The 23,998-nt window shown below is 36.0% G+C and overlaps 2 protein-coding genes across 3 annotated transcripts in view; both read left to right on the forward strand.

The window, feature by feature from the left end:
* The window catches only part of LOC122010078 (mediator of RNA polymerase II transcription subunit 16-like), a 37,941-nt gene extending 32,616 nt beyond the window's left edge, over positions 1–5,325 (forward strand). Inside the window, exons 14-16 of one of the 2 annotated variants that reach the window (XR_006119779.1) lie at positions 3,735–3,911; positions 4,355–4,539; positions 4,895–5,037. Coding sequence is in view for 1 of the 2 variants with exons in the window: in XM_042566453.1 (XP_042422387.1) it covers positions 3,735–3,911; positions 4,156–4,539; positions 4,895–5,035 (702 nt within the window). In the remaining variant the exon portion in view is untranslated. Of the gene's footprint in view, positions 1–3,734; positions 3,912–4,155; positions 4,540–4,894 lie in introns of both variants that reach the window. The other variant, XM_042566453.1, reaches the window with a different exon arrangement.
* A 12,990-nt stretch (positions 5,326–18,315) lies between these two features.
* LOC122010079 (CBS domain-containing protein CBSX5-like) lies at positions 18,316–20,183 on the forward strand. Its single transcript, XM_042566454.1, has 2 exons — positions 18,316–18,742; positions 19,059–20,183. Exons 1-2 carry the CDS (start codon positions 18,432–18,434, stop codon positions 19,897–19,899), a joined length of 1,152 nt encoding a protein of 383 aa, XP_042422388.1. The 5' UTR covers positions 18,316–18,431; the 3' UTR covers positions 19,900–20,183.
* The last annotated feature ends 3,815 nt before the right edge of the window (positions 20,184–23,998 follow it).

Here is a 23,998-nt window from a genome sequence, read left to right on the forward strand (position 1 = left end):
TTTCAAGCTTTCATTTTCATTTTTTATATTATCATAGTCTTCTAATAGACAAGATTTAGCTAGAGTTGATTTTAATTCTTTAACTTCTTTTTCTAATTTACAACAATTCTTTGTTAATAATTTAATAAACTGAAATAATTTATCAGGAGGAAGAGACCGTACCTGACTTACTTTTGTCGATCCCGTGATCCGAAGCTCCCCCTGAAGTATTGTTTTCTTCCGATGTCGCTCCCCCTTCATCGATGCTTTCGATGCTCATTTCGGACGAGCTTGCTTCGTCTCCTTATTCTTGGTGACTTGCCACTAGCGCAAGTTCGGCGATGACTTCAATTTCTGATTCGGACGACGTTTCGTCCCACGTCGCCTTCATATTCTTGTACTTGTTCGCTTGGGTCGGCTTCTTGTTCTTGCTCTTGTCCTTGTCTTTTAATTTAGGGCAATTATCTTTCACATGTCCTTCTTCATTGCAGTGGTAGCATCTTATCCTTCTTTTTCTACCCTGCACTTGATTAAATCTTTTATTTTAAATAACTTTTTAAATTTACGTACCATCAGTGTTGTTTCATTATCATCGAGAGAAGATTCTGAATCTTGTTCGTCCGCCTTTGCCTTTAAGGCAATGTTATGCTCCTTCGGACCTGCACATCTCGTTTCATGGACTTCAAAAGTTGAAAATAATTCTTCTAAAGTAGTTGAGTCTAGATCCTTAGATATATAATAAGCATGTACTAATGATGTCCATCCAGTATTTCTAGGGAATGCGTTAAAGAGCGTTCCTTAGCGAATCTCGGTTACTTACATTTTTTCCAAGATTCGTGAGTTCAATGATGAATTCCATGATCCTTGAGTGAAGGTGTGCAACAGCTTCGCCTTCTTCTAGTTTGATGTTGCTGATATAGTTTCTGAGCAGATCCCATCTCGCGAGTTTTACCTTCGAGGTTCTTTCGTGTAGTTCCAGGAATTTCTCCCAGAGCTCCTTCGCAGACTTGTAGGCTCCGATTCGGTTGACTTCCTGTGGTAGTAAGACACTCAACAAATGGAACTCTGCCTTGTCGTTTGCCAAGAAATCGGCCTGCTCTTTTTTGGTCCAGTGGTATTTGTCTTTGCCTTCGGGTGTTACAAAATCAAACTCCATTATTAAAAACAAATCGAAATCAATTTTGAAAAATACCTTCATCTTCTTCTTTCAATTGGCGAAATTCTCCTCAAACTTTGGTGGGTAGATGTTTGATCCGGCCATCTCGTATACTTCGTTCGGCGGTTAGTCCTCCTGAAGCGAACTTGGCTCTGATACCACTTGTTGGAAATCGGTAGCGGCCGGCTAGAGGGGGGAGAATAGCCCTGCAATCAAAAACAAACCTTCCTCGTTCTTTATAGTGTAATTAAATCGAACACTTGCATAAACGAAGTAAATAAACTAAAAGGAAGAGACACAATGAATTACTTGGTTACAACCGGGAAGGTTGTTAATCCAAGAAAGATAAAAGCTCAATAAACTCTCATTCAGGTGGAGAAACCTCTTACAGCAGTTGACGCACTCAATTACAACTCAGAACTCAAGATGGATCATTTACAAGTGTTGTATCTATTTCCTAGGTCCAAGGGTCATTTTATAACCCCTGGGAAATCTTATCTTGGGCTGGAAGGCGCCTTCCATAGGGTTGGAAGGTGCCTCCAGCAAGGTGCTAGTGGATAAGAGTTTATCCACTGCCAACGACAAAATTTGCCTGGTTGAAGGCCCCTTCCATAAGACTGGAAGGCGCCTTCGTACTGTTCATTGAAGGTGTCTTCCATCCATGGAAGGCGCCTTCCACAGTGAAGGTGCGGAGGCGCCTTCAAATCAGCCTTCTTTTGCTCTCCTGTTGCTCTGATCACCTCGGTGATGTCGGCCAACCAAAATAGGGCTCACTGAACCCAATTTCCTGTCTTCTCCTCGATCTGACTTCCGCGCTGGCTTCTCGTCCCTCGGAATGTTGCGCACGTCCTTCTCGTCCGCCGGTGTACTCTTCCGCAGCACCTCGTCCCTCGGATGCACCGAGCTTGTCGACTCCCTTCTCGTTCCATCCTTCTCGCTGGCTGCGTCTTCCCCTAGACTTCATGTGCTCCTAAGCTCCTGCACACTTAGACACAGGGTTAAACACCAACATGACATAACCTGACTTGGTTGGTCACATCAAAACTATCACGGGGTACCAACAAATTCTACATATATGTGATTCTTTTGATTTTTTTTTTAAAACATGTTAATGATTTTCACATATTCTTGTGTGGTTGGATCTGACAGTAAGAAAAACAAAAAGACTCTAGTTGTGACCATCCTTGAATTGGGCTTTCTTGTTTGAATGTTCATGAGTATAGTTGAGAACCATCTATTATTTTTCTTATGGTTAAGCTGTAGAATTAATTTTTTCAGCATGAGGCTAAGCTTGTTAAATGTTGTATTACTAATGTGGAATTACACCAACTAGACTAATAATCCTATTAGCCTACTACCTCTAACACTCCCCTCAAGATATTATCTAATGTTCAGCTTGTTACATATATTAGAGAAATTCTCATTAATGCAAAACATACTACTTGTGAATAAATTCTCATTAATGGAGCATCACGCAATTGGATTGCGGGCAAAAATTTATAGTAGCCATGCTTGTGTATGTGTGAGGCGTACTCATCGACAGGGTGTTAAGTTGGGTACGAGCAGAGGCTGGTAGTATGATGCTTGCCTCAACGTGAAGCGTGGTCTTTGTTAAACTATTAGATTGTGAGCAGAGACCGGTAATGACAATGGTCTGATCCACGTGAAATGCGGTATCACGTAAGTTTAGTATTGGTGGTGCTCACATCCCTTATATGTCCATATCTTCAACAGGCGGCTCAAACATCTGTAGGTCTCTCGGACTTGCTTGGCAAGCAACCGAAGCTCATCCTCTTGAAAGGAGAAGAGGATATCCTTGATAGGTGTCCACAGTAGTGTGCAAGCTCGAGTGTTAGGAGGAATCGGACAACGACAGGCACTCCAAAGTAAAATTGCAAACAAGGAAACCTAACTCTGGATATGGCATCGGAAGAAGATTCTACAATGGTTGGTCATTGCATGGCTCGCAGTGGAAATGGATGTGAAGCTTGCAGCTAAATATCAGGCATGTTACAATCAAACAGCACCTGGGGGAGGGAGCCACAAGTGTTATGGGCTTGCCTAACAAAAGCCTAGTAGAGGAGCTTTGAAGGTCAACATGGCTTTAGAACATTGCTAGATCTGACAAGGAATGCTTAGTCCAGGTCGTAGATTTGGCAAAGTGGGTTGGAGTGACTAGGAAGAATGCACGACCTGCAAAGGGTGCTTGGTCACAACAAGTGATGTATTTGATCAACAAGTCACAAGTAGAGAGTCATGACCTGGAAGGCTTTGGCTGGGGCAGAGAGGAGATAAGAGAGGGTCAAGAGACAAGAGGTAGGCTGCCATTAGAGGAATACATTTTTTCTCAAAAGCCATTTCCCTAGGAAAAGTGGCTCTGGTACCATATAGTATTTGGAAAAGGAAAAAAAATTATATTGCTTCATTACAATTGGATAAATGTTGCATGAGTAAATAAATATATAGATTCGCGATAAATCTCTTATCTCTAATCCCAGACAAATAACTCGATTAATCTAATATTTTTAACAAACTCTTGCTGTCATTTCCAAGTAGACAAAGTTCTTTCAAGCTTTCTTAATAATGTTATTCACTGCAGGTTAAGGCTCTCTTCCTCATGCTAGTAGATCTTTGTCGAAAGACAGCTACTCTGCAGCACCCTTTGCCTGTTTCTCAGGTTGGTTCCGGCAATATAATAATACAGTTGCACTATATTGACGGCAGCTACACTGTGCTACCTGAAGTTGTGGAAGCATCACTTAGTTCGCACATGCAGGTATGATGCAAGATTTGAAAATTAGTTTTTTTTTTCTTTTTCCCCATACTATTCATACACTAACTGGGGGATGCATATTAATGCTTCATTTTCAAGGCTCGACCTGTCTTCTTAATTTAAGCTTCTGACTTGCTGCGAACCAGATTTGATAGCTGCAGGAATTCAACAATATAAACTATTTGGTGTTTTCTAACTATAGTGACACAACTGCATGTTTAGAATGCTTATGACCCATTTCTTGCAGAATATGCCTCGTCCTAGAGGAACTGATCCTGCTGGACTTTTACTACGTGAACTAGAGTTGCATCCCCCATCCGAGGACTGGCACAAACGAAATATGTTTGGTTGTCCTTGGTCAGATCCAGACGATCTCGGTCCTTTGGATAACAAAGACAAGTTTAACCTGAGTGAATCTTTGATTTCTTCTACACCTAATTTGGTAGAACGCTACAATGACTACTCTGGAGCTCAATTCCTCTGGCCAAGGAAGCGTAGATTCTCTGAGAGGGATGCAGCATTTGGATTGAAGACTTCGTTGGGTTTAGGACCCTATCTTGGCATTATGGGATCTCGCAGGGATGTCATTGCATCCGTTTGGAGAACTGGTGCTGAAGGAGTCTGGTACAAGGTTGGATTTTCAAATCCATCATCTCTGATTTTTTTTGTCACCTCTGCTATGCTCAACTCTTTTTCTTCGAGTTGGCAATTTTTGTTGCCCTATTTTAGGTAAAAAAAAGAATCAGGTACACCATTCTGTTCTTGATGTTCATCAACCGAGATTAAAGAAAAATATTAAGTGTGCATTTCTATAGGTGTTTACATTCATTAATTTGTTACCTATCATCTTGATAAAAAAATATGGCTGATGGAAGACATAACTCTTTCTTATAATTTGTCATTGTTAACTGTCATTGCCAATATTGAAATATTCTATTTCATGCTTTAGGTTGAAACTCATCTTAAATTTTGATCCTTCATTGCAGTGTATTAGATGCTTACGCCAGACTTGCGCATTTGCACAACCCCACAATTCTAATTCTCCGAATGAACGTGAAGCATGGTGGATCGGTCGGTGGGTTCACGGCTGCCCGATGTGCGGTGGCGCATGGGTTCGAGTAGTCTAGTCAAGTAAGTTATTTTTCTGAGGGAGCTTTTCTAGTTGCGAGGTAAGTAGAGTTATCCAGCTCAGTTTAGATCAGCTTAGAGTTTATAGTTGTATACTAGAAAGCGAATAGAAGATATTCCGAGTATCACGATCGATACAAAATTTATTCTAGTATAGAATAAGCTATTTTTTTCTAGATATGATCTGCTTATGTATAGTCTGTGAATGACAAACTGAAACAAAAATTCTTCCTGAGCAATATCTACTAACCCCTACAAGATGTAATAGAAATGAAATTAATATGCATGAATTATTTATTGAACCTAAATTTAATCTTATGTAAATGATATTTAGATGATATCTATCTTCTCAAAGACTCTTTGCCTAGTACCCATTGCATATCTAAAAAAAACACAATGTACATGTAATAACAACAATCAAGTTTTATCATTACTAACTAAGTTTTGCTTGGTTTTTTTTATCTTATTTAATATATTTATTTGTGATAGTTTTACATTATTTTTTAAAAATATTTAATAATCATTTAAATACTTGATAACCTCTTAAAATTAACTTTTAGATTATTTTTTTAGTCCTAGAATGACCCGTTAAAGGTTTCATCTAATAATTTATTGTGGATTTTGAACGAATTTTGATTTGATAGATTGAAGGTCACGTGTTTTTACTTGAATAAAAAATTAGGATCTTATAAAATTTATCTGTCTATAAGTAACAATTGAAACGGTCCCAAAATTCCAAAACTCTCTGTCTGCATTAGTCTTACTTTAAGAATTTGTTCATTCTTTTATCATAACAATTGTAGCTAAAATATTTTGATGGGAATTTGGGACTTAAAAAAGGAGATCAGTACAAGAGTTCAGTATCATTTAGTTACATGTCTTATTTGAAGAAAAAATTTTTATAAATTTTTATAAATTTACTATGGTTGGAGTTCGAACCGTGGATCTCTGGGTGATAATCTACATGCCTTGCGTATCATAGCCCCGAGGGCATTAAATGATTAATTAGGCTGAGTAACGTCGAGTCTGGGGTGATTAGTCTGGTTCCACGGAAGTTTTCCATTGTCCATCAAGATAAATCGGGAAGTACTTGTAGCGGGCAGCCTAGGAATTCAATATCTTTTAATTATATATTTTATTTGAAGAAATTTTTTTTATAAATTTATCATAACTGAAATTTAAATTATAAATATCTAAATAATAATTTAAATACTCTACCGCTGCTGTACTATACCACGGAAGCCTTTACCGTCTCAAATAAGATTATACAACACGGAATCATTACTTCATCATAAATTCATGTACTTTTTACACCGTCGATAGTTCGTTCCCCGGCCGTCCAATCCAAAGTTTTTCCGTCAAATTAAATGACAACACTTGTCTGATGTGATGTCACTCTTAAATTTCGCTACGCCTTAACCGCTGCACTTTAAAAAAAAACAAGTGCGTCATTAAAAAAATCTAAAAGTTAATTTTAATTGCCCTTCAATTGTCTAATATATTTCATGAAATACGCTATATTAAAAGCCAACCAACCTTTCGCTAGAAGTCAAATTCCACGTGCTTAAATGTCCTCAACCCGCATCATCATCGAGTCAAAGAGATCCAACTGCGCAGCATGCACGTGATTCTGATAAATACTATCTTAATTAAACAGCAATTAGCCTCGTTAATCTAATTCTTTTTTCCCTCTAATTAATTTCCAACTTGTCTCTTGCCCTTAATTATCAATGCTTGTTTTTTGTCTGGATCTTGTTGTTTCTCTGTAGGTGTGGATCGATACGCACAGAGTTCTTATCTTATCAAACGTGGGCATGTGAAACGTCGATAAGCACATGGATTGGACGACTCAGAAATCATCTGTAAGGTCACTTTCGTTATAATATTGTTGTCCCTGTCCGCGTAGCCCAGTTGGATAGTAGAATTATTATAGAGGAACAAAATTTAGAATCTGTTGGGTTCGTTCTCTTATGCTCGATCGATCTATTCGGACTGCGGATCAGGTAGACAAAGGAATTCACAGTGAAAATTGATACGGAATGTTACAACCGACTCAAGTATGATATGGTAATTAATGTTAATAGAGATGGTAGTCAGTAGGCCACTTTCAACAATGTACTTAGTTCCTCGTCTAGCGCTAAGACCCTCAGTATAAGGACGGCTGGCCTAGAGACTGGTCAGACCAAAAGGGTTTAGTGTTCTCCGCTTGTATTAAGACATCTAGGTGGTGTTTGGTTCTCTCTTAGGAATCGGAAAAGGAATTGGTATCATATAGTATTGTGGAATGAGAATGAGTATGAGCTTGAGTATCATTCTTAAAAATAATGTTTGGTTAGTTAAATATTTTCAATCGGAATGAACCTAAATTTATTTTTTTTACCCTTAAAGAAAAATAAGAGAAAAAATTAGATGGAAGAGAAAGTTGAATGTGAAAGAAACATATGATGAGAGAGAAAGTGTGATGGGAAAAATTAAAAAAGAGAAAGTGTGATGAGAGAAAATGAGAAGAGAGAGCGTGATAGGAGAGATTGAGAAGAGAAAAAGTATGATGAGAGAGAAAGTGTGCTTAGAGAGAAAAGTGATGGGAAAAAAATGAAGAGAGAAAATGTGATGAGAGATTGAGGAGAGAAAGTATGATGAGAAAATGTGATGAGAGAGAAAGTGTGATTAAAAAAATGAAGAGAGAGAATGTGATGAGAGAAAATGAGAACAAAGAGTGTGATTGAAGAGAATGAAGAGAGATAAAATGTGATAAGAGAAAATGTGGAGAGAGAGTATGGTAAGAGATTGAGAAAAGAGAAATTATGATGAGAGAGAAAGTTTGGTAAAAATGAGAAGAGAATGAAAAGAGAGAAAATGATGTGAGAGAGAATGTGTGATGAGATAGAATACAGAGAAAAAATGATAAATAATGTGTGATGAAAGAGAGTAAGGAGAGAGAAAGTATGTTGAGAGAGAAAGTGTGATGATAGAATGAGGAGAGAGAAAGTATGATGAGAGAGAACAAGGAGAAAGTGAAATGAAAGAAAAATTGAACAAATATACTAAGGATATTTTCGTCCAAAATTTAATTCTCATTCCCATTCCATCAAAACCCAAGGGAGGGGGTGAGTTTCATCCATATCCAAATTTTTGAGTTTCATTCTAAAATTTTGATTTCATTCCCATCAACCAAACACAAGGTTTGAGAATGAATCCATTCTCTCATTCCCAAATCTCTAAACCAAACACCACCCTAGTATATATTTGATTGGCCATCATCCGTTCGGGTTCAAAAGATGCCCGACTGGTCACAGGGTTGGTCGAAAGTAACATTCGGACAGGTCCCGGGACCTAGCCTTCCGCTCTAAGTATCTAGTATACAATGGGTCGATTTGACAGCCGGTCAAATATATAGGCCTTCATTGTTCATTCCCCCGTCCTCCTGTTATGGTGCGGCCAAATATACAACTGACTAGAATTACAAGGCTCAGTATCTTTATTTTCGTCGAGTAAACATACAAGGTAAATCTCAGAAGAAATCCGAACTGATTTCTAGAGCTCAGATATCACTTCAGGGGCAAGCCTCTTGGTACAAGGACGATCGACGGAAAATACCGGTCGGGCCTCTCGGGGCTCAGTTCCCCATTTTCAATAAACAAGTATCCCTGCATATGGTTGGTCGGTCAAAAAGTTGTACAAACCTAGGAGACTTGATTTTCTATTACTTCATAATCAGATCCCTAACATTACACAATATATATCCGAGAAATCTTAAGGGTCAAACGCATAGACGGATCATCATAGGGGTTGTACTAGGATGTAGCACAACCCAGTTGCCTAACCAACTCTATTACCCAATCCATTTTCTTAATAAGGTTTTAGGTTTTTTTTCCCTTGGTTGCTTTCTCTCCACAGCGCGATGGTGATGAAGGGCGATAACAAGAGAGCAGCGACAACGATCTCCATGGCAAGTCGACAACAACGAATCTAGATCTCAGGTTCGGTTCTCTCTAAACTCTAGTTCTCTTCTCTTCTTAGTTGTTTTGTTAAGACTTAAAATCACGGATCAATAGATCTCCATTCACCTCTGTCCTCTTAGCCTCTCTCGTGGACGGACGGCTCTTGCGAAGAGAATAGTTAGCTGTCAATTGCCAAACTACGAAACTGCTAAAGGTCCGAACTAGTATCATTTTAATGATGATTTCAAATTTCGATTTGTTGCTTTATTTGTTGTTTTTCCAGACAAGAAATAGAACTTAGAAAGCTTCACCTTTTATTTTTTTATTTATGCAAAAAAAGCTTCACATTTTCTATTTGATGCTAAATTGTCTGTCTTTTATTTCCGTATGTTTGCTTCTATTCACTGTGGACCAATTAACTAATCAATTGTTAATTCCTAAAACATATTATTAAAGAACATGATTATTATAGAATTTGTTTTACCAATTAAACTCTAAAATCCTACTCTCATCGTTGGGTAATCTATTAAATGAATAGGATATGCTGTCATTTTTTTTTACTGTATTTGGTGGAGTTGTTGCCAAAAAAGTTGAATTGAAATTATTAGTATACATTATTGCCCACTTGAATTTTTATTTCTTGCACACATTTTTGTTTCTTACATTGTAGATTTAAAATTGTGAATGCTTGCGTGTGATCTTAATTTGGCATGGAAGCATTCTTACTTTGGATTTTAATCTCAAGAAAGTAAGTTCTTTTATCTTTTTCATTCATTATTTGTAATTTTGTTATTTTCTAGTATGAGTTGTAATAAATTATTATTTTAAAGTTGCTCTCTTGGTAGATTATGTTATTTTTTCAGTTCTATAACCTTTAGGATATAAATATAGATTCTATTATAGATGAATTTTATATTTCAAAATCCCGTAGGGCACACATATTCAGTAAATGACTTAAATTTAGCCCTCTAACTCTAATTCCTGGATTTGTCTCTGGTCGAACGTCCTACCATATTCAGTATTCTACTTTTATATATACACCTGGTCTGCTAAACATCTAGCTGGGATATCTTTGGGGGACCACATTATCAGAGAATCGCAATAGTTTGTCAGAGAATAACAACCGTTTGTCATATAATATTCTTTTATTGTTACATAAGCATTCAATGGAACCTTTCTCGAAGATGACTCTACACATTCTATCAACCGACACATTATGACAATATATTCCTTCAACAGCCGTCTTAATGGTATAAGTTACAAAAAGGATGCACACGAGTGGCGGAAGATTCCTCGGCCAATGATTATAGGCCTCCCAAGCTATACATATTCCCTTACTCGACAACTTCTAACACTTGACATTCTCTGTCACCTCATGATTGCGGAGATTATTAGAGGTGATATGTAAAAGGGGTCCTCTCCGTTAGTAAGGTACGCTTTTATAGTAGTCTTATTTATGCGTGAGCCTTTACTGTTCATCTCTCCATTTTTTCGCTCGATCACTACACTAACTTGAGCGTCGGAGGGCCTTTATCAGGGACTCCTTCCCTCATTTTTAGGCACTGATGTTTTGTCTACTCATTTAAGTGTGTGCAAGGAGGATTTTCGCTCTAGTTTATGGTCTTTTCGCTGATTAAAAGTCTTCTCTCAATCGACATTCCAGCTACCGACCCAGCACGTCATCTCTCTAGCTTTCAGACAGGATCAAAAATATTGCCTTAGGGAAAGAGAATGCAAAGATGAAGGAAATAAATAAAGTAAACTTGAGGAAGAAAAAGGAAAGGAGTGAGGTCGCTATAACCCGTGACCTTATGGCCATGTCTCCTTGTAGTGTATAGGCTGTGAACTTGTAGCCATGTTGCGATGTTGCATGTCAACCGCAATGAAGGGCCAAAACCATGCATTCTGATGAGCTTTTTGCCTGCGGCCTATTTTCGATGCTTGGACCTCGCACGACTGCCCTACTAAGAAGCACACATTGGTCTACGACGTCACTTACCATGATGCCCTACACTTGTCTTGAGCAACCAAGGGAGGAGGAGCAAGCCGACGCTCATGGTGCAATGCAGCATGACTGCGAACAAAGTGCGGCCGCACTGAAACTTGAAGGAGGGGAGGAGTTTGTGGTGCAAATTGTGCCTTCCTTTGGGCTTGTGGAGGAGTAGTTTCCCTGCTTCACCATACCAGTTTGGGGGGCTTTCATGGAATAGAGAGAAGTTTGTTTCCGATGGAGTTTGACGAAGACTTGGAGATCGGCCCTATCAACTTCTTCGTGCGACATCATGCCATTGAGGTCGCACCTCGCCCACGAACTTGTGGCGAGCAAGGCCACGGCTGGTTTGCGGCCCCGTCGTCAAAATGTTGTTATGGCAAGGTCAAGATGAAGACATGACGACAGATGAAAAGTTAGTTCCGTCTAATTTGGGAGGATAAGAAAATGGGGTAAATTTGAACAACGGATTAATTTAAAATCCATATGTCCGTATTTTTTTTTCGAAGTAACGGAAGTAGGTGGATCGATTCATGAGAAATATATCCTTTATATGATCTGCGCTCCAAAGTAAACAAAGCATTTAAGGTGGTGTTTGGGTTGGATTACGAGAATAGGAATCAAAATGGATTTGATAGTAGACTAGAATGACAATAAGTATCATTATTTCAATATAGTGTTTGGTTATTTTGATATTCAAGAATGGAAATCAATTGAATTTCAAAAATACCCTTGAAGACCATCATCCGTCCACATCCTCCTCTCTCAAAAGTGCCCTCTCAAAAAATGTCCTCTCCGTCCACATCATCCTCGACTATTTCAACGCCAAGAAGCTTCACATCATCCTCGACTAAGCCATTGGAACCGTGCCAACTCCTCTGGCTTCGTCAACGTCATCGAATTCAAAGAGGGCAAAGTGGGGTTCGCTGCCATTGACAACGACGACAACACCATTGATGCCATGTTTGTTAGATCCGTGGAGAAACATTTCCGTTATTTAGATCAGTAACAACTTGTCGTCACCACGACGGAGCAAACAAATTTAGCCTGAATAATCAAATCTCGGTCAAATTGTGACCTTGAAGACCATCATTGACATGATGAATATATCGACGAATTTGATTGGTTGGTAATTGAAATTGGTTGGAAGTTGAAAGAACTTTACTTTTGGAATGTGATATCAACCCTGAGAAGAGGGATGAGTTTCATTTATTCCCAAAAATTTAGATTTTATTCTCATTCTCATTCCCATTAACCATACATAACAAAAAGTAATCATTCCAATTTTTCATTCTCATTCTCCTAAATCAAATGTCACCTAAGTTTCTTCCATCTAATAGATCGTTCAATATCATAATTTACTACCCTTCCGTAGATCTTTAAATGGACTCTGAAGAAACTCGGTACGTTTAAATATGTCTTTCATCATGTCTTGACCATCTGTACTAATGGCTAGTAGCCACCTGTGATTTATCTCCTCTGTGTTGACCTAGGGATGAGCTGACGGAGACGATAGAGACAAGTAAATCACCTTTTGCCACATAAAATGGACTTTAAAAGGATAGTGTTATTATCTTTTATTTTACTTTTGTTATAATATTATATATAGGAATACTCTGCTACAGACTCATCGCCGCACGACCATGTGGACCCCGGATGCCTAGATTGAATCTAAGCGTCCCAGGTTGAATTCAGGCAGGTGCCTGAATTAAACCCAGACACATGAATTCAATCAAAAAAATTTTTTTTTTAAAAAAAATTGAGTTATAGTATATATATATATATATATAATCAGATTTAAAATTTTAGGATTTAAGGATTTAAGAGAAGGGTTATAATAAATTTGAATCAATAAGATTTTTTTTACAAGTTCAGATTTTCCTCTTTAGTTATAGCGTTCAAAATTAAAAATTTTAAATGCTCGTAAAGTATATTATATATATTTAAGATTTAAAATTTAAAATTTTAAAAATTAAGTTATAATAAATTTAAACTAATAAAATTTTCATTAGCATTTAAACTTTCCTTTTTCGTTTATACTGCTCAAACCTGAATTTAATTCAGACTCCTACATCTCTGATTCAGACGCATGGGCAGGCACGCAGCGTCCCGTCTGCAGCCGAGCTCATATTTTATATATATATATATATATTATTTATAAAAAGGAAAAAGATTCTACTTTTGAGTTGTTTTGTTTTTGTAAGTTATAGCTACGGTCAAAAAACAGCTGCTGCACGTTTGGCGTGTTGATTATTTTGACTCTTCTGTTCCAAAGGCCAACTGGTTTCTAGGAACGCCCGAAATTTAATATTATAAAACGGATAATATTGTATTCACGGAGGAGTCTTAAATTATTATTTTTATTTATTAATTTCATTTAGGATAAAAAAATTGAAGAGTCGCTTTTTGTTTTTTATTTTTTTTTTTCAAAAGTGCACCCACCACTATTCAATAATTATTATTACGATTCACGTGGTCATAATTACTAAATTATAATTGTTATGCTAATTCACGTTACTATAAAATTATAATAATTATAATATAGATTCATGTTATAATAATAGTTAAAAAATATTATAATTGTTATAATACTAATTTATTTTGTTCAACATTTATATTGTACCAATATAAAATTATTATGTTCACATGACTAATCGATCGACCGATTCAAGATTTAAATTTAAAATAGACTTATTAAAATTCAAAATCTAACTAACAATGCATTTGGGGGCTGATGGGATATGGTGCTTTTGAATATCATACAATTTTTTATTATATCATATAATTTTTTTATTGACCTTAATGACCTCACTAGCTTATATTATTAACATAATACAATAAGAATTGCCATGCTACCATCTTGAATTATTCTATGTTATTGATGTCATCAAATTAAGTGAAGATGGCTAAACATATATTTTTTTTTAAAACAAAGAATTAGTAATTCTTTAACATTTACCTCCTTGAAAATTTAATTGTTAGCTGTTCCCTTAAAGTTTGAATCATGCATAGAATAAGCTGGTAGCATATTCTTTAACATATATAGATATATGACTTTTACCCTTTAATTTATTAGTGCTTGTATTAATATAATTCAGAAGAGCTGGTAGCTGACGTATGATTCAAACTTTAAGGGAACAGCTAACAATTAAATTTTCAAGGAGGTAAATGTTAAAGAATTACTAATTCTTTGTTTTAAAAAAATATATGTTTAGCCATCTTCACCTAATTTGATGACATCAATAATATAGAATAATTCAAGATGGTAGCATGGCAATTCTTATTGTGTTATGTTAATAATATAAGCTAGTTAGGACATTAAGGTCAATAAAAAATTATATGATATAATAAAAAATTAATCATGTAATTTTAAAAATATTTTTATAATATATATATATATATATAAATATATATAAAGGAATATCTTTCAATTTATATGAATCTATTTATTTACTCAATTCATAATGTGATGAGGCTTTTAGATTTTTATCATTATTAATCACGTTGTGGATCAAATTAGATATAATGTGATAGTACTTAAGTTGAGTATTTTAAATTTGCATGCATGCTTGAATCTAGCTTACTCAGTATTTGCTCCAAATTAGGATGGTAAACGAGTCGAGCTGAATCGAGTTTGAATCGAGTTTTGAGGTGTTTAAGTTTGTTTGATAAGATAATCGAGTCACGCCAAGTCAAGTCAAGCCGAGCTTAAAATGAACCATATTTTTGAAATAATTGTTCAAGCTGGGATTGATTTATTTTTTATAAGCTTGAGCTTGTTTGAAACTTGAGCTTGACTTGTTTAGATGTTATCGAGCTCTCAATTCGAGCTTGGCTTGAGCTTAGTTCAAGTTTGGTTTGTTTAGATGTTATCAAGCTCTCAATTCAAGCTTGTTTGATTGTTTGAAAATTTTAGTTGTTTGATTGATTATTGAGCTTGATAATTTAAACTTATTTGTTTATTTTATTTTATTATTTATTTAGTATATTGAAAAGAATTTTATTAATGAATATGGTTCGTGAACATTGTTCATGAACGTTGTTCATGAATGTTAACAAACTGAATACATATGTGTTTAAGTTTGTTTGTTTATTTTAACGAGGTGTTCAAGTTTATTTATTTAATTAATCTTGTATATATTGAACGAATATAAATAAATTCTTACCAAGTCGAACACTAAATTTATTTATGAATATTTGATTCATTTATCGTCCTACACTAAATAGATGAATGAATTTTTAGCGGACGTAAAATATCTAATGTCAGATTATTTATATTAAGATAAAAGATAAAATGATCTCCTTAATTTATTTACCGATACCTTGCTACGAATCGGATGATACTAAACTAGATGACCAATTTGACTTATGAAGATTTTTCATGGGTCCTAAATTCAAAAAGTATCCAGTGGTTTGACAATCGGATTTCCTAAAATTAATCACGTGGGCAAATGTGCTTATTAAAAATTGATTTTAGATATTTCTATTGCTACCACTATTATCTTAAAAACGACTGTTTATTAGACACGACTAGATAATATAATTAAATAACACAATCCAAAACACAATTAATATAGATAAAATTTAAAAATGGTATAATATAACCAATGTATAGAAGACTAGTTTTTTTTATAACATAACTTTTAAAAGTTCAATAATTAATCTTTCCTTTTATATAAAAAATGTAATCGGTTTTATATTATTTTAGAATAATATACTCAGATAAAGCATGTGTAACTTTATTTACATCTGAAATATTAAATTGATATTCCATATTAATTCAGATTAAGAAGTTGAGAAATCCGAAAAGTTTGGATAGGTGGTTGAAGGATGGATCCGGTCAGTCGAGCCTAGAGAGGGAACAATGAGAAGTCATGCTAGGACAAAGTTAGCACCCTCTGACTACGTGTTGACTTTAGTAGGAGCTTATCCTTTAGACCTGAGAACAATGAGAAGAATTCCACCACGAGCATTCAAATTTAGGCAAAAATTAAAAGGGTGTTCATCATTTTCATTTTCGTTAGATGTGCACCCCTTTTCTAAAAAGTCAAATGAGTGTCCCTCTAAAAAAAAATGTTTATTACCAAAAATATCCTTAGATTCAACGATATTGATATTGTAGAAGTTATCAGCTAGCTTCTACAATGTGTAGAAGATACTGGCTAGCGTCTACAATATATAAAAACTATCGATTAACTTATATAATATGTAGAAGCTAGCCTATAATTGCTACACGTTATAAAAATTACATGCTGGTTTCTACACACTCAAATATGATTAGATTATGTTTATTTAAAATGTAATGAATGTTATGAAGTCCTCATTGTTTGGTTTGCTTGTTAAGATGTTGTTTTAATCAGGTTATTATTCAAAAATCAAAATGATATAAAATTATCCTTATAGAAGTTACTTGTTAGCTTATACACATTGTAGAAGCTAGTAACTAGCCTTTCCAATTATAGAAGTTAACATCTAACTTTCACATGACCTAATGATCAGATAATATATTTGTAAAAGTTAGTTGTTAATTTTTTACATGGTGTAAAAACTAGATGATATATTCTACGATTGTAGAAGCTATTTGCTATCTTCTATATGACTAAATGATCAAATAATATAAGAATATTTTAAATAGGTCACTTTAAAATAGGCACAGAAGAACGAAGCTCATTTGATTTTTTTTTTTTTTTAAGGATATCCATATAAAAAAAACACAATTTTTTTCCTTCAAACTTCACTGTAACATAAACAATTTAAAACAAATTCACAAGTTGAATTACAAGGATATTACATAGTAAACGTAATAGAAGCAAGGATCCTAAATATAAGTATATAAAATAAAGATAGAAGGGGATTATTGTTTTCCTTTACCCTTTATCTCTCTTTTCAAAACACCCTTATAGTTTTAAAATTTATCTTAATATTCCTTTAGAATTTTAGTAGCGTTTTACTTTTGATTTTTTCTTTTTTTAGTTGGAGGCCTAGTATGATAAATGATCACTTCTACTTTGTTCAGTTGATGGATCGTGTCTTCATTCATTGAAATGGCAAGTCTACTTATTCATCTACTCACAAAAGTGGCAAGTTTATCAATGAAAACTTTCTCACCCAACATGGAAATGCTAAAGCCGAATTGTGTTCAACTACCAAAAAGTTGTTCCATATTCAGTTTTGTAACGCTCACATAGCGTAGCCGAATCGATAATCATGTAATAAATTTATAGAATAGAGTAAGGGGGCTTTCGAATGACATAGGACAGGCGTGGAGGGGGCGTCAAGATGATGAATTTTTTTACATAAAAGATATTCATTTTTTAACTAATTAGTAAAATAAGAATACAGATAATTTATGCTATTTTTGATGTATAAAATTAACGGCAATTAATCAATGAACACATTTAAAATTTTAGGATTCCTAAAAGGTACCTCTAACTTTTAAATTTCTCAAAAAAGATATGCTTGTTTATCCATTTTATTTTTACCGTTAACCACTATGATACTAGATTTCAAAGTGTTGCATTCAAAGTACAATACCACTATGATACTAGATTTCAAAGAACATCATAATTGTGATGCTGTATTTTAAAAATTAGTATTATAATAACATTGATTTTCAAAATATAACACCGCTATGATGGTTTTAGGATTTATACTGTATTAAAATGGTATTAGTTTTTTTTTTAAAAAAAACACCATATTTGTATTATTTTTTGAAATCTAAAACTAAGATGGTGTTGTTCTTTGAATGCAAGGTTGACAGGAGAGGTAAAATGAAAAATAAATGTACCCTTTAAAAAAATCTAAAACCTAGGTGTGCCTTCTAAAATTTTCATAATTTTAAATACCTACTTGTATCCATTGCCTTAAAATTAATACACTAGTTCACTATAATTTAATCGAATTAAAAACATCATTTAAATATTTCATTATATAATCGTTCTTAAAGTATATTGTCATTGATTTTTTTAATGTTTTTTAATATTTCAAAAATAGAATATGATAAATCAGTTTACATATAACAATTAATATAATTTGTTATTTTATTTTAAAGAATTAAATTTAATAAACAAAAAAGAAATGGTCAAAATTTTATTGGAGCTATTTTTGTTGGCGAATCTAAATAAAGATTCCGCCAAAAAGGAACCATCGACCTGTTTACCTTTGGATGCATGGGAAAAGTTTATTGCGACCCTAAACTTTGTTGAAATTGACATTTTGAAATCTTTAAACACCATGCGGGGTAAATTTATAGTTTCTAAAACAATTTATGGTAAGTTGAAATATGTTCTGCGTTGTCTAGATCGACAGGTGGCTTCACCGTTCGCCTATTTATTCCGACTCGCGACCTCGTCGATCCTCTGCCTCTCCGAGCTCTTCCTCTCTCTTTCTCTCTCGCTCGTCTTCGTCCTGCTCTGAGAATTTAGGGTTAGCCGAGGAGGGTTAGGGTTCGAATTTTTCCGGTGCATGGCAGTGAGATTGGTGTCGAATGAGGTGTCGGACCTCTGCATCGGGAAGCCAGCGCTGAGAACGCTGCCGCTCTCCGCGGTCGATGTCGGCGAAGCCCTAATCGCGCTAAGGAGATCTGGCGAGCCCCAATTGGGCGTGATAGGCGACGTTAAGAAGGCCGTTTCTGGGAAGATCTCCGTCGCGGACATCATCTGCTACCTCTGCTCGGACGGCAACCTCGCCTCGCCGGCAGCCGCTCTCGAGCGGCCCGTCGCCGCCGCCCTTCCTGAAGAAGCCGGCATCGTTCGGCGCGTCGAGCCTCATTTTGGGTATTCTCTTTTGCCCCGTCGATGATTTGGTCAAAACGCGTTCTTTTCTTTAATTTTTTTGTTTTTTTTTGCGCAAATTGATCGATTAGAAAACTAATGCGATCGTGCGGAATGCCAAAAATGCTTTCGTTTACAACGTGGCTTTTGGTTGATCATCGAAATTGTCGCTTTCGTTCTTGCGCGGATGCTAAAGTTTGAATTTATGTTCTTGTTTGTAGCTCTTTCGATCTGATTTGGTCGGATCTCTGCGATTAGAGAAAGAATTTAAGCGCAAGTTGTCACTCTTTTTTTTCTTCTTGTTTTTTTGTTTGATCAGATTATTGGAAGCTGTCGATCTGATACTTGACGGAGCGCAGAACCTCGTAGTCCCTATCCGCTCCGTCGCCGGGAGGCGGAAGATCCAATCTGGCTGCGGCGGCGGCGGCGGCGCCCCTGAGTTTTGCTGGCTGACGCACGAGGATTTCGTTCGATACTTCCTCAATTCAATCGCCCTCTTCTCACACATCGCCGCTCTCTCCATCGACTCGCTCGGCCTTGTCCGTCCGGCCGACACGCTCTCCATCCGCAGCAATGAGCCTGGTCTCTCCCTCCTCCCCCTCCTCGACCGCGCCCTCTCAGACCAGGCCGCCGTCGCTGTCGTCGCCGACGATGGTCGCCTTGTGGGCGAGATCTCCCCCTCCGCTCTCTCCGCCTGCGACGAGTCCCTCACGCTGGCCGCGGCCATCGCCACCCTCACCGCGAACGACCTCATGGCGTTTATCGACTACTACGGCGCTCCACCGGAGTACCTTGTCCGCACAATTAAGGCCAGCCTAAAGGAGCAGGGCCTGCCGGAGATGCTCGAACTAGTGGAGGATGAGTTGTCTTCCTTCTCCACCTCATCCTCCTCGCCGTCGACGACCTCCTCGTCCTCCGACGAGGAGTCTTTCGGGGGGAAGCGGCCGAGGAGGACAAAATCAAGGAGCTTGTCCTCGGTGAGGAGATCCGAGGAGCCGGAAGTCTGCCACCCGGGAAGCTCCCTGGTGGCTGTAATGGCGCAGGCGCTGGCCCACCGGGTGAGCTATCTGTGGGTCGTCGACGAAGAAAACTACGATCTCATCGGCATCGTGAACTTCTCCGACATGCTCAGAGTCTTACGGGAGCAGTTGCTGCCATGAACCTCCTCTCTGAGGGTCCCACTGTCCTACACCGCACTTCCCCCTTTTGTCCGAGAGCTCATGATATCATTTGCGTTTCCAGCGATCGCTCCAAATGCTTCCTATCCGTCAGTTCCCTTAGTGCGATGACGTGACTCCGTTGTTCCTACTCTGTGTTTATGTTTCGGGCTACAAAAAACACTTTTGTGTCGTTTGGCTGTTTGTTTTATCTCAGAAATATGCAGGCTTATCAAGGTTTCTATCAATTTGTACTCTTGGCCTCTTGGACCTGTTCCTATCTGAAATCGCTACTGGGTGAATTATCGGGAGTAACTGTGGGACTCTCCATCCGATCTATATGTCTAACTAGGTGACTCACATAATTTCGAGCGATACACCCTATGTGTATGTATCGAACGGATGTGCAAGATAACAAATCCTCTCTCGATATATATATATATATATATACCTGCATACTTATTCGATGAGCGACACTAAGTGATTCAGAGTGATTTCGGATATCCAAACTATTCTTGAACGTCCAACCTACTCTTGGACGTCCTGAGTGGCCGAAGTTGACTCAGGACGCCTGGGAATGATATGGACACTCAGGATCATTCTAAGTTACCAATACATCGCTCACTATATATATATATATATATATTTTCATGAATTTTGATTATCAACGTGTTAAATATTCAAAAATTATTAAAATTAATAAATAAATTTATAGGATTAAACTCAATAATCAATTGAATCAAAAAATTTTAAATAATCAAACAAATTTAATTTAAGAGCGGCTCTATAACACTTAAACAAATCAAGTTCCAATTAAACTTGAACCATCCTTAAATTCAAACTCATAAAATAGGAATTAAATCAAACTTAATAATCATTTTAATGATTTAATTTATTTTAAATTTAATTTAGCTTACTCAATAATCTTATTTAATAAACCTGAACTAAATTTTGAATCACTTAGCTCGGCTTGATTACAAATCTAAGTATCATAGCATGGTGCATGACTCGGTTTGTCCACATGTTTCGGTGGAACCACAATTTACATTTAAAAAAAAAAGGCATAAAGGACAATCCTTTTTTTTCAAATAAAGTTTACAAAAAATCTATTATATTTCTTATACGGTTATACCCAAACTATTGTTATTTTAATATTACGGTAATTTACCAAAGGACGTATATAAAGATCTAAATTTATCAAAAGATACACACTACTTTAGTATTTACTAAAGAACGCACTTTGTTAAATGTATTTCTTATTTTACCCTCCTGACAATTTGACTTTTTCTCTCGTTTTTCTTTTCCACTATATTTCTTTCTCTTCTCTTTTTTTATCGACATGCAGAACATATGAATAACATTAATATATTTTTTAATAATATTTTAATACATTTGAAGAGGCAAAAATAAACAATGAATAACATATTTGAACTCCTTACAATTTTAGAAATCCACTGGAACTAAAATGAGTGTAATCGGAGCTCTCTAGGTCGATCAGTCGGTTTCGATCAAAACCCACTGATGGACCTAGAGAGCTCCGATTGCATCCATTTCAGTTTTTATGGATTTCTGAAATTGTAAGGAGTTCAAATATGGTGTCCATTATTTATTTTAACTTTTCATAGATGTTAACATGCAAAATGAAAGAATCGTCAAAAACGCCCATGTTGGGCCTGATATGGAATCATATCAGGCCCAATGTGGGTCTGATATCATTCCATATCAGACCCACGTTGGGCCTGATATGAGTCCATATTAGGCCCAATGTGGGTTTTTTTTTGTCGATTATTTGATTTGATATATTAACATCTATGAAAGGGTGAAATAAATAATGGACACCATATTTGAACTCCTTGTAATATCAGAAATCCATAGGAACTGAAATGGGTGCAATTGGAGCTCCCTAGGTCCATCAGTGGGTTTCGGTCAAAACCCACTAATGGACCTAGAGAGCTCTAATTGCACCCATTTAAGTTCCTATGGATTTCTGATGTTACAAGGAGTTCAAATATGGTGTTCATTATTTATTTTAGCTTTTCATAGATGTCAATATATAAAATCAAAGAATCGTCAAAAAAACTCACGTTGGGCCTGATATGGAATCATATCAGGCCCAACGTGGGCCTGATATGAAATCATATCAGGCCCAACTTGGAAAGCCAAGTTGTGGTACATTAGTGCAAAGCATAATTTGAACTATATATTGGTTCAGTCATTGTGGAAGCCGAAAAGGAAAATTTCCAGCAGAAGTTACAAAAATGTATTAGTTTTTTCAGTATTGCAATACATTTATCACAAGATAATAAACTTTCAGGGAATTCCATTATTTAAAGGCTGGTTTACCCTAATAGAAGAAATACATACTGAACCATAAAAATGTTTTATAGAATGACTATCTAGTGTTTCAAATGATTAAAATGAAACACAGATTTAATGATCTACCTGATTGCGTGCTCGAGTAACATCAACTTCTGAGACTCTATAGGAGAGTTTGGTTATCTCACGCATAATTGCATAGGCCAAGTCATCCAAACAATCAGGCTGCTCAAAAATGGGAAAAGTAGTTAGCCACAAAGTCAGATCTGAGAAAAGCCGAATGGATAGTTAAGTGTTATAGGTAACTGCAGAATCCATTTGTTTCATACAATTTAATTAATCACCATTTGACAACAGATGCTTTACAACATTAAAAAGTATAGCATGTGTATATGTCAAATTTTTAGAAAAAGTTCAACAAGTAAGACAAAAGCAAAGATCTTTACCGTTCAAATATCATATAATACCATAGAAAATAAACAGAACCTGAAAATCCATGTTTTCCAATAAAAAAATGATAATTCTGAGTGAGGGTTGCACATCTAATGGCAGGTATAGAATAATTCTGAGTGGATAAAACCATTATTAACCTCATTCCTGTATATCATCAAGACAAACTTGCAACATTTCCACCATCTACTTATGATACAGTACAAAATCCATTTCCAACTAACAATTAAGTGTGAATTGCTGCCAATATGTGACATGATAACTAACAATTTTATATCATCCATGATGTAGCAATAGAGCAAATTGCTGCAAGTTTCTTTCATACAGCCTCACTCTTTAAGTGTGAATATCAACATATGCCTTTAACTAAATAATTATATATTTCAATATTGCATAAGCACCAACAGATGCCTGAGTCTCTGACTAACTAGATATCAGAATAGACCCCCCAATAGCTGATTATATTAGAGCGACCATTTTCAAGAATGAGATTAAGATCCACGTGGGCCTGATATGAAATCATATCAGACCCAACTTTCATCAACGCTAGAGAAGTTTTATAGGTCCACCCAGAATTGGTTGATCATCATAGGTATTTATTTTGTTAATGGTTCTATTGACTGCTACATTAACCTAATTTTTAGGACTAGTGCAAATTATAGACAATTTAGCAAAAAACGATGATACTGTAGTTAGAAGGTCTAATTTCTTAATATGATATTTTCTAAATCTTGTGTATCACTTGAATGTTATCTTCTCATAAGAACTGTGCTATGGAGTTTGAAATCAAGTATTCTTAGTCATTCTTTCACTTGTGATCTACCTCTATGTCCCTGTGTGTGCATGCCAATGACTTTCATTTTAGGTTTAGGGAGAAACAAGCTTTTGAAAGCTATCTGCTTTCATGTTATGATGATAACTTTCATATTTACATGGTTGACTTCATTGTTTTCCCATACATATAACTTCTCCAGCGTTGATGAAAGTTGGGCCTGATATGATTCCATATCAGGCCCAACGTGAGCTTTTTTGACGATTCTTTGATTTTATATATTAACATTTATGAAAAGTCAAAATAAATAATGGACACCATATTTGAACTCCTTGCAACATCAGAAATCCATAGGAACTGAAATGGGTGCAATCGGAGCTCTCTAGGTCCATCCGTGGATTTTGACTGAAACCCACTGATGGACCTAGGGAGCTCCGATTGCACCCATTTAAGTTCCTATGGATTTTTGATATTGCAAGGAGTTCAAATATTATGTCCATTATTTATTTCGCCTTTTCATAGATGTTAAAATATCAAATCAAAGAATCGACAAAAATAACCCAT

This window comes from Zingiber officinale, chromosome 8A (genome assembly GCF_018446385.1).
Source record: "Zingiber officinale cultivar Zhangliang chromosome 8A, Zo_v1.1, whole genome shotgun sequence".
NCBI classification, from domain to species: domain Eukaryota; kingdom Viridiplantae; phylum Streptophyta; class Magnoliopsida; order Zingiberales; family Zingiberaceae; genus Zingiber; species Zingiber officinale.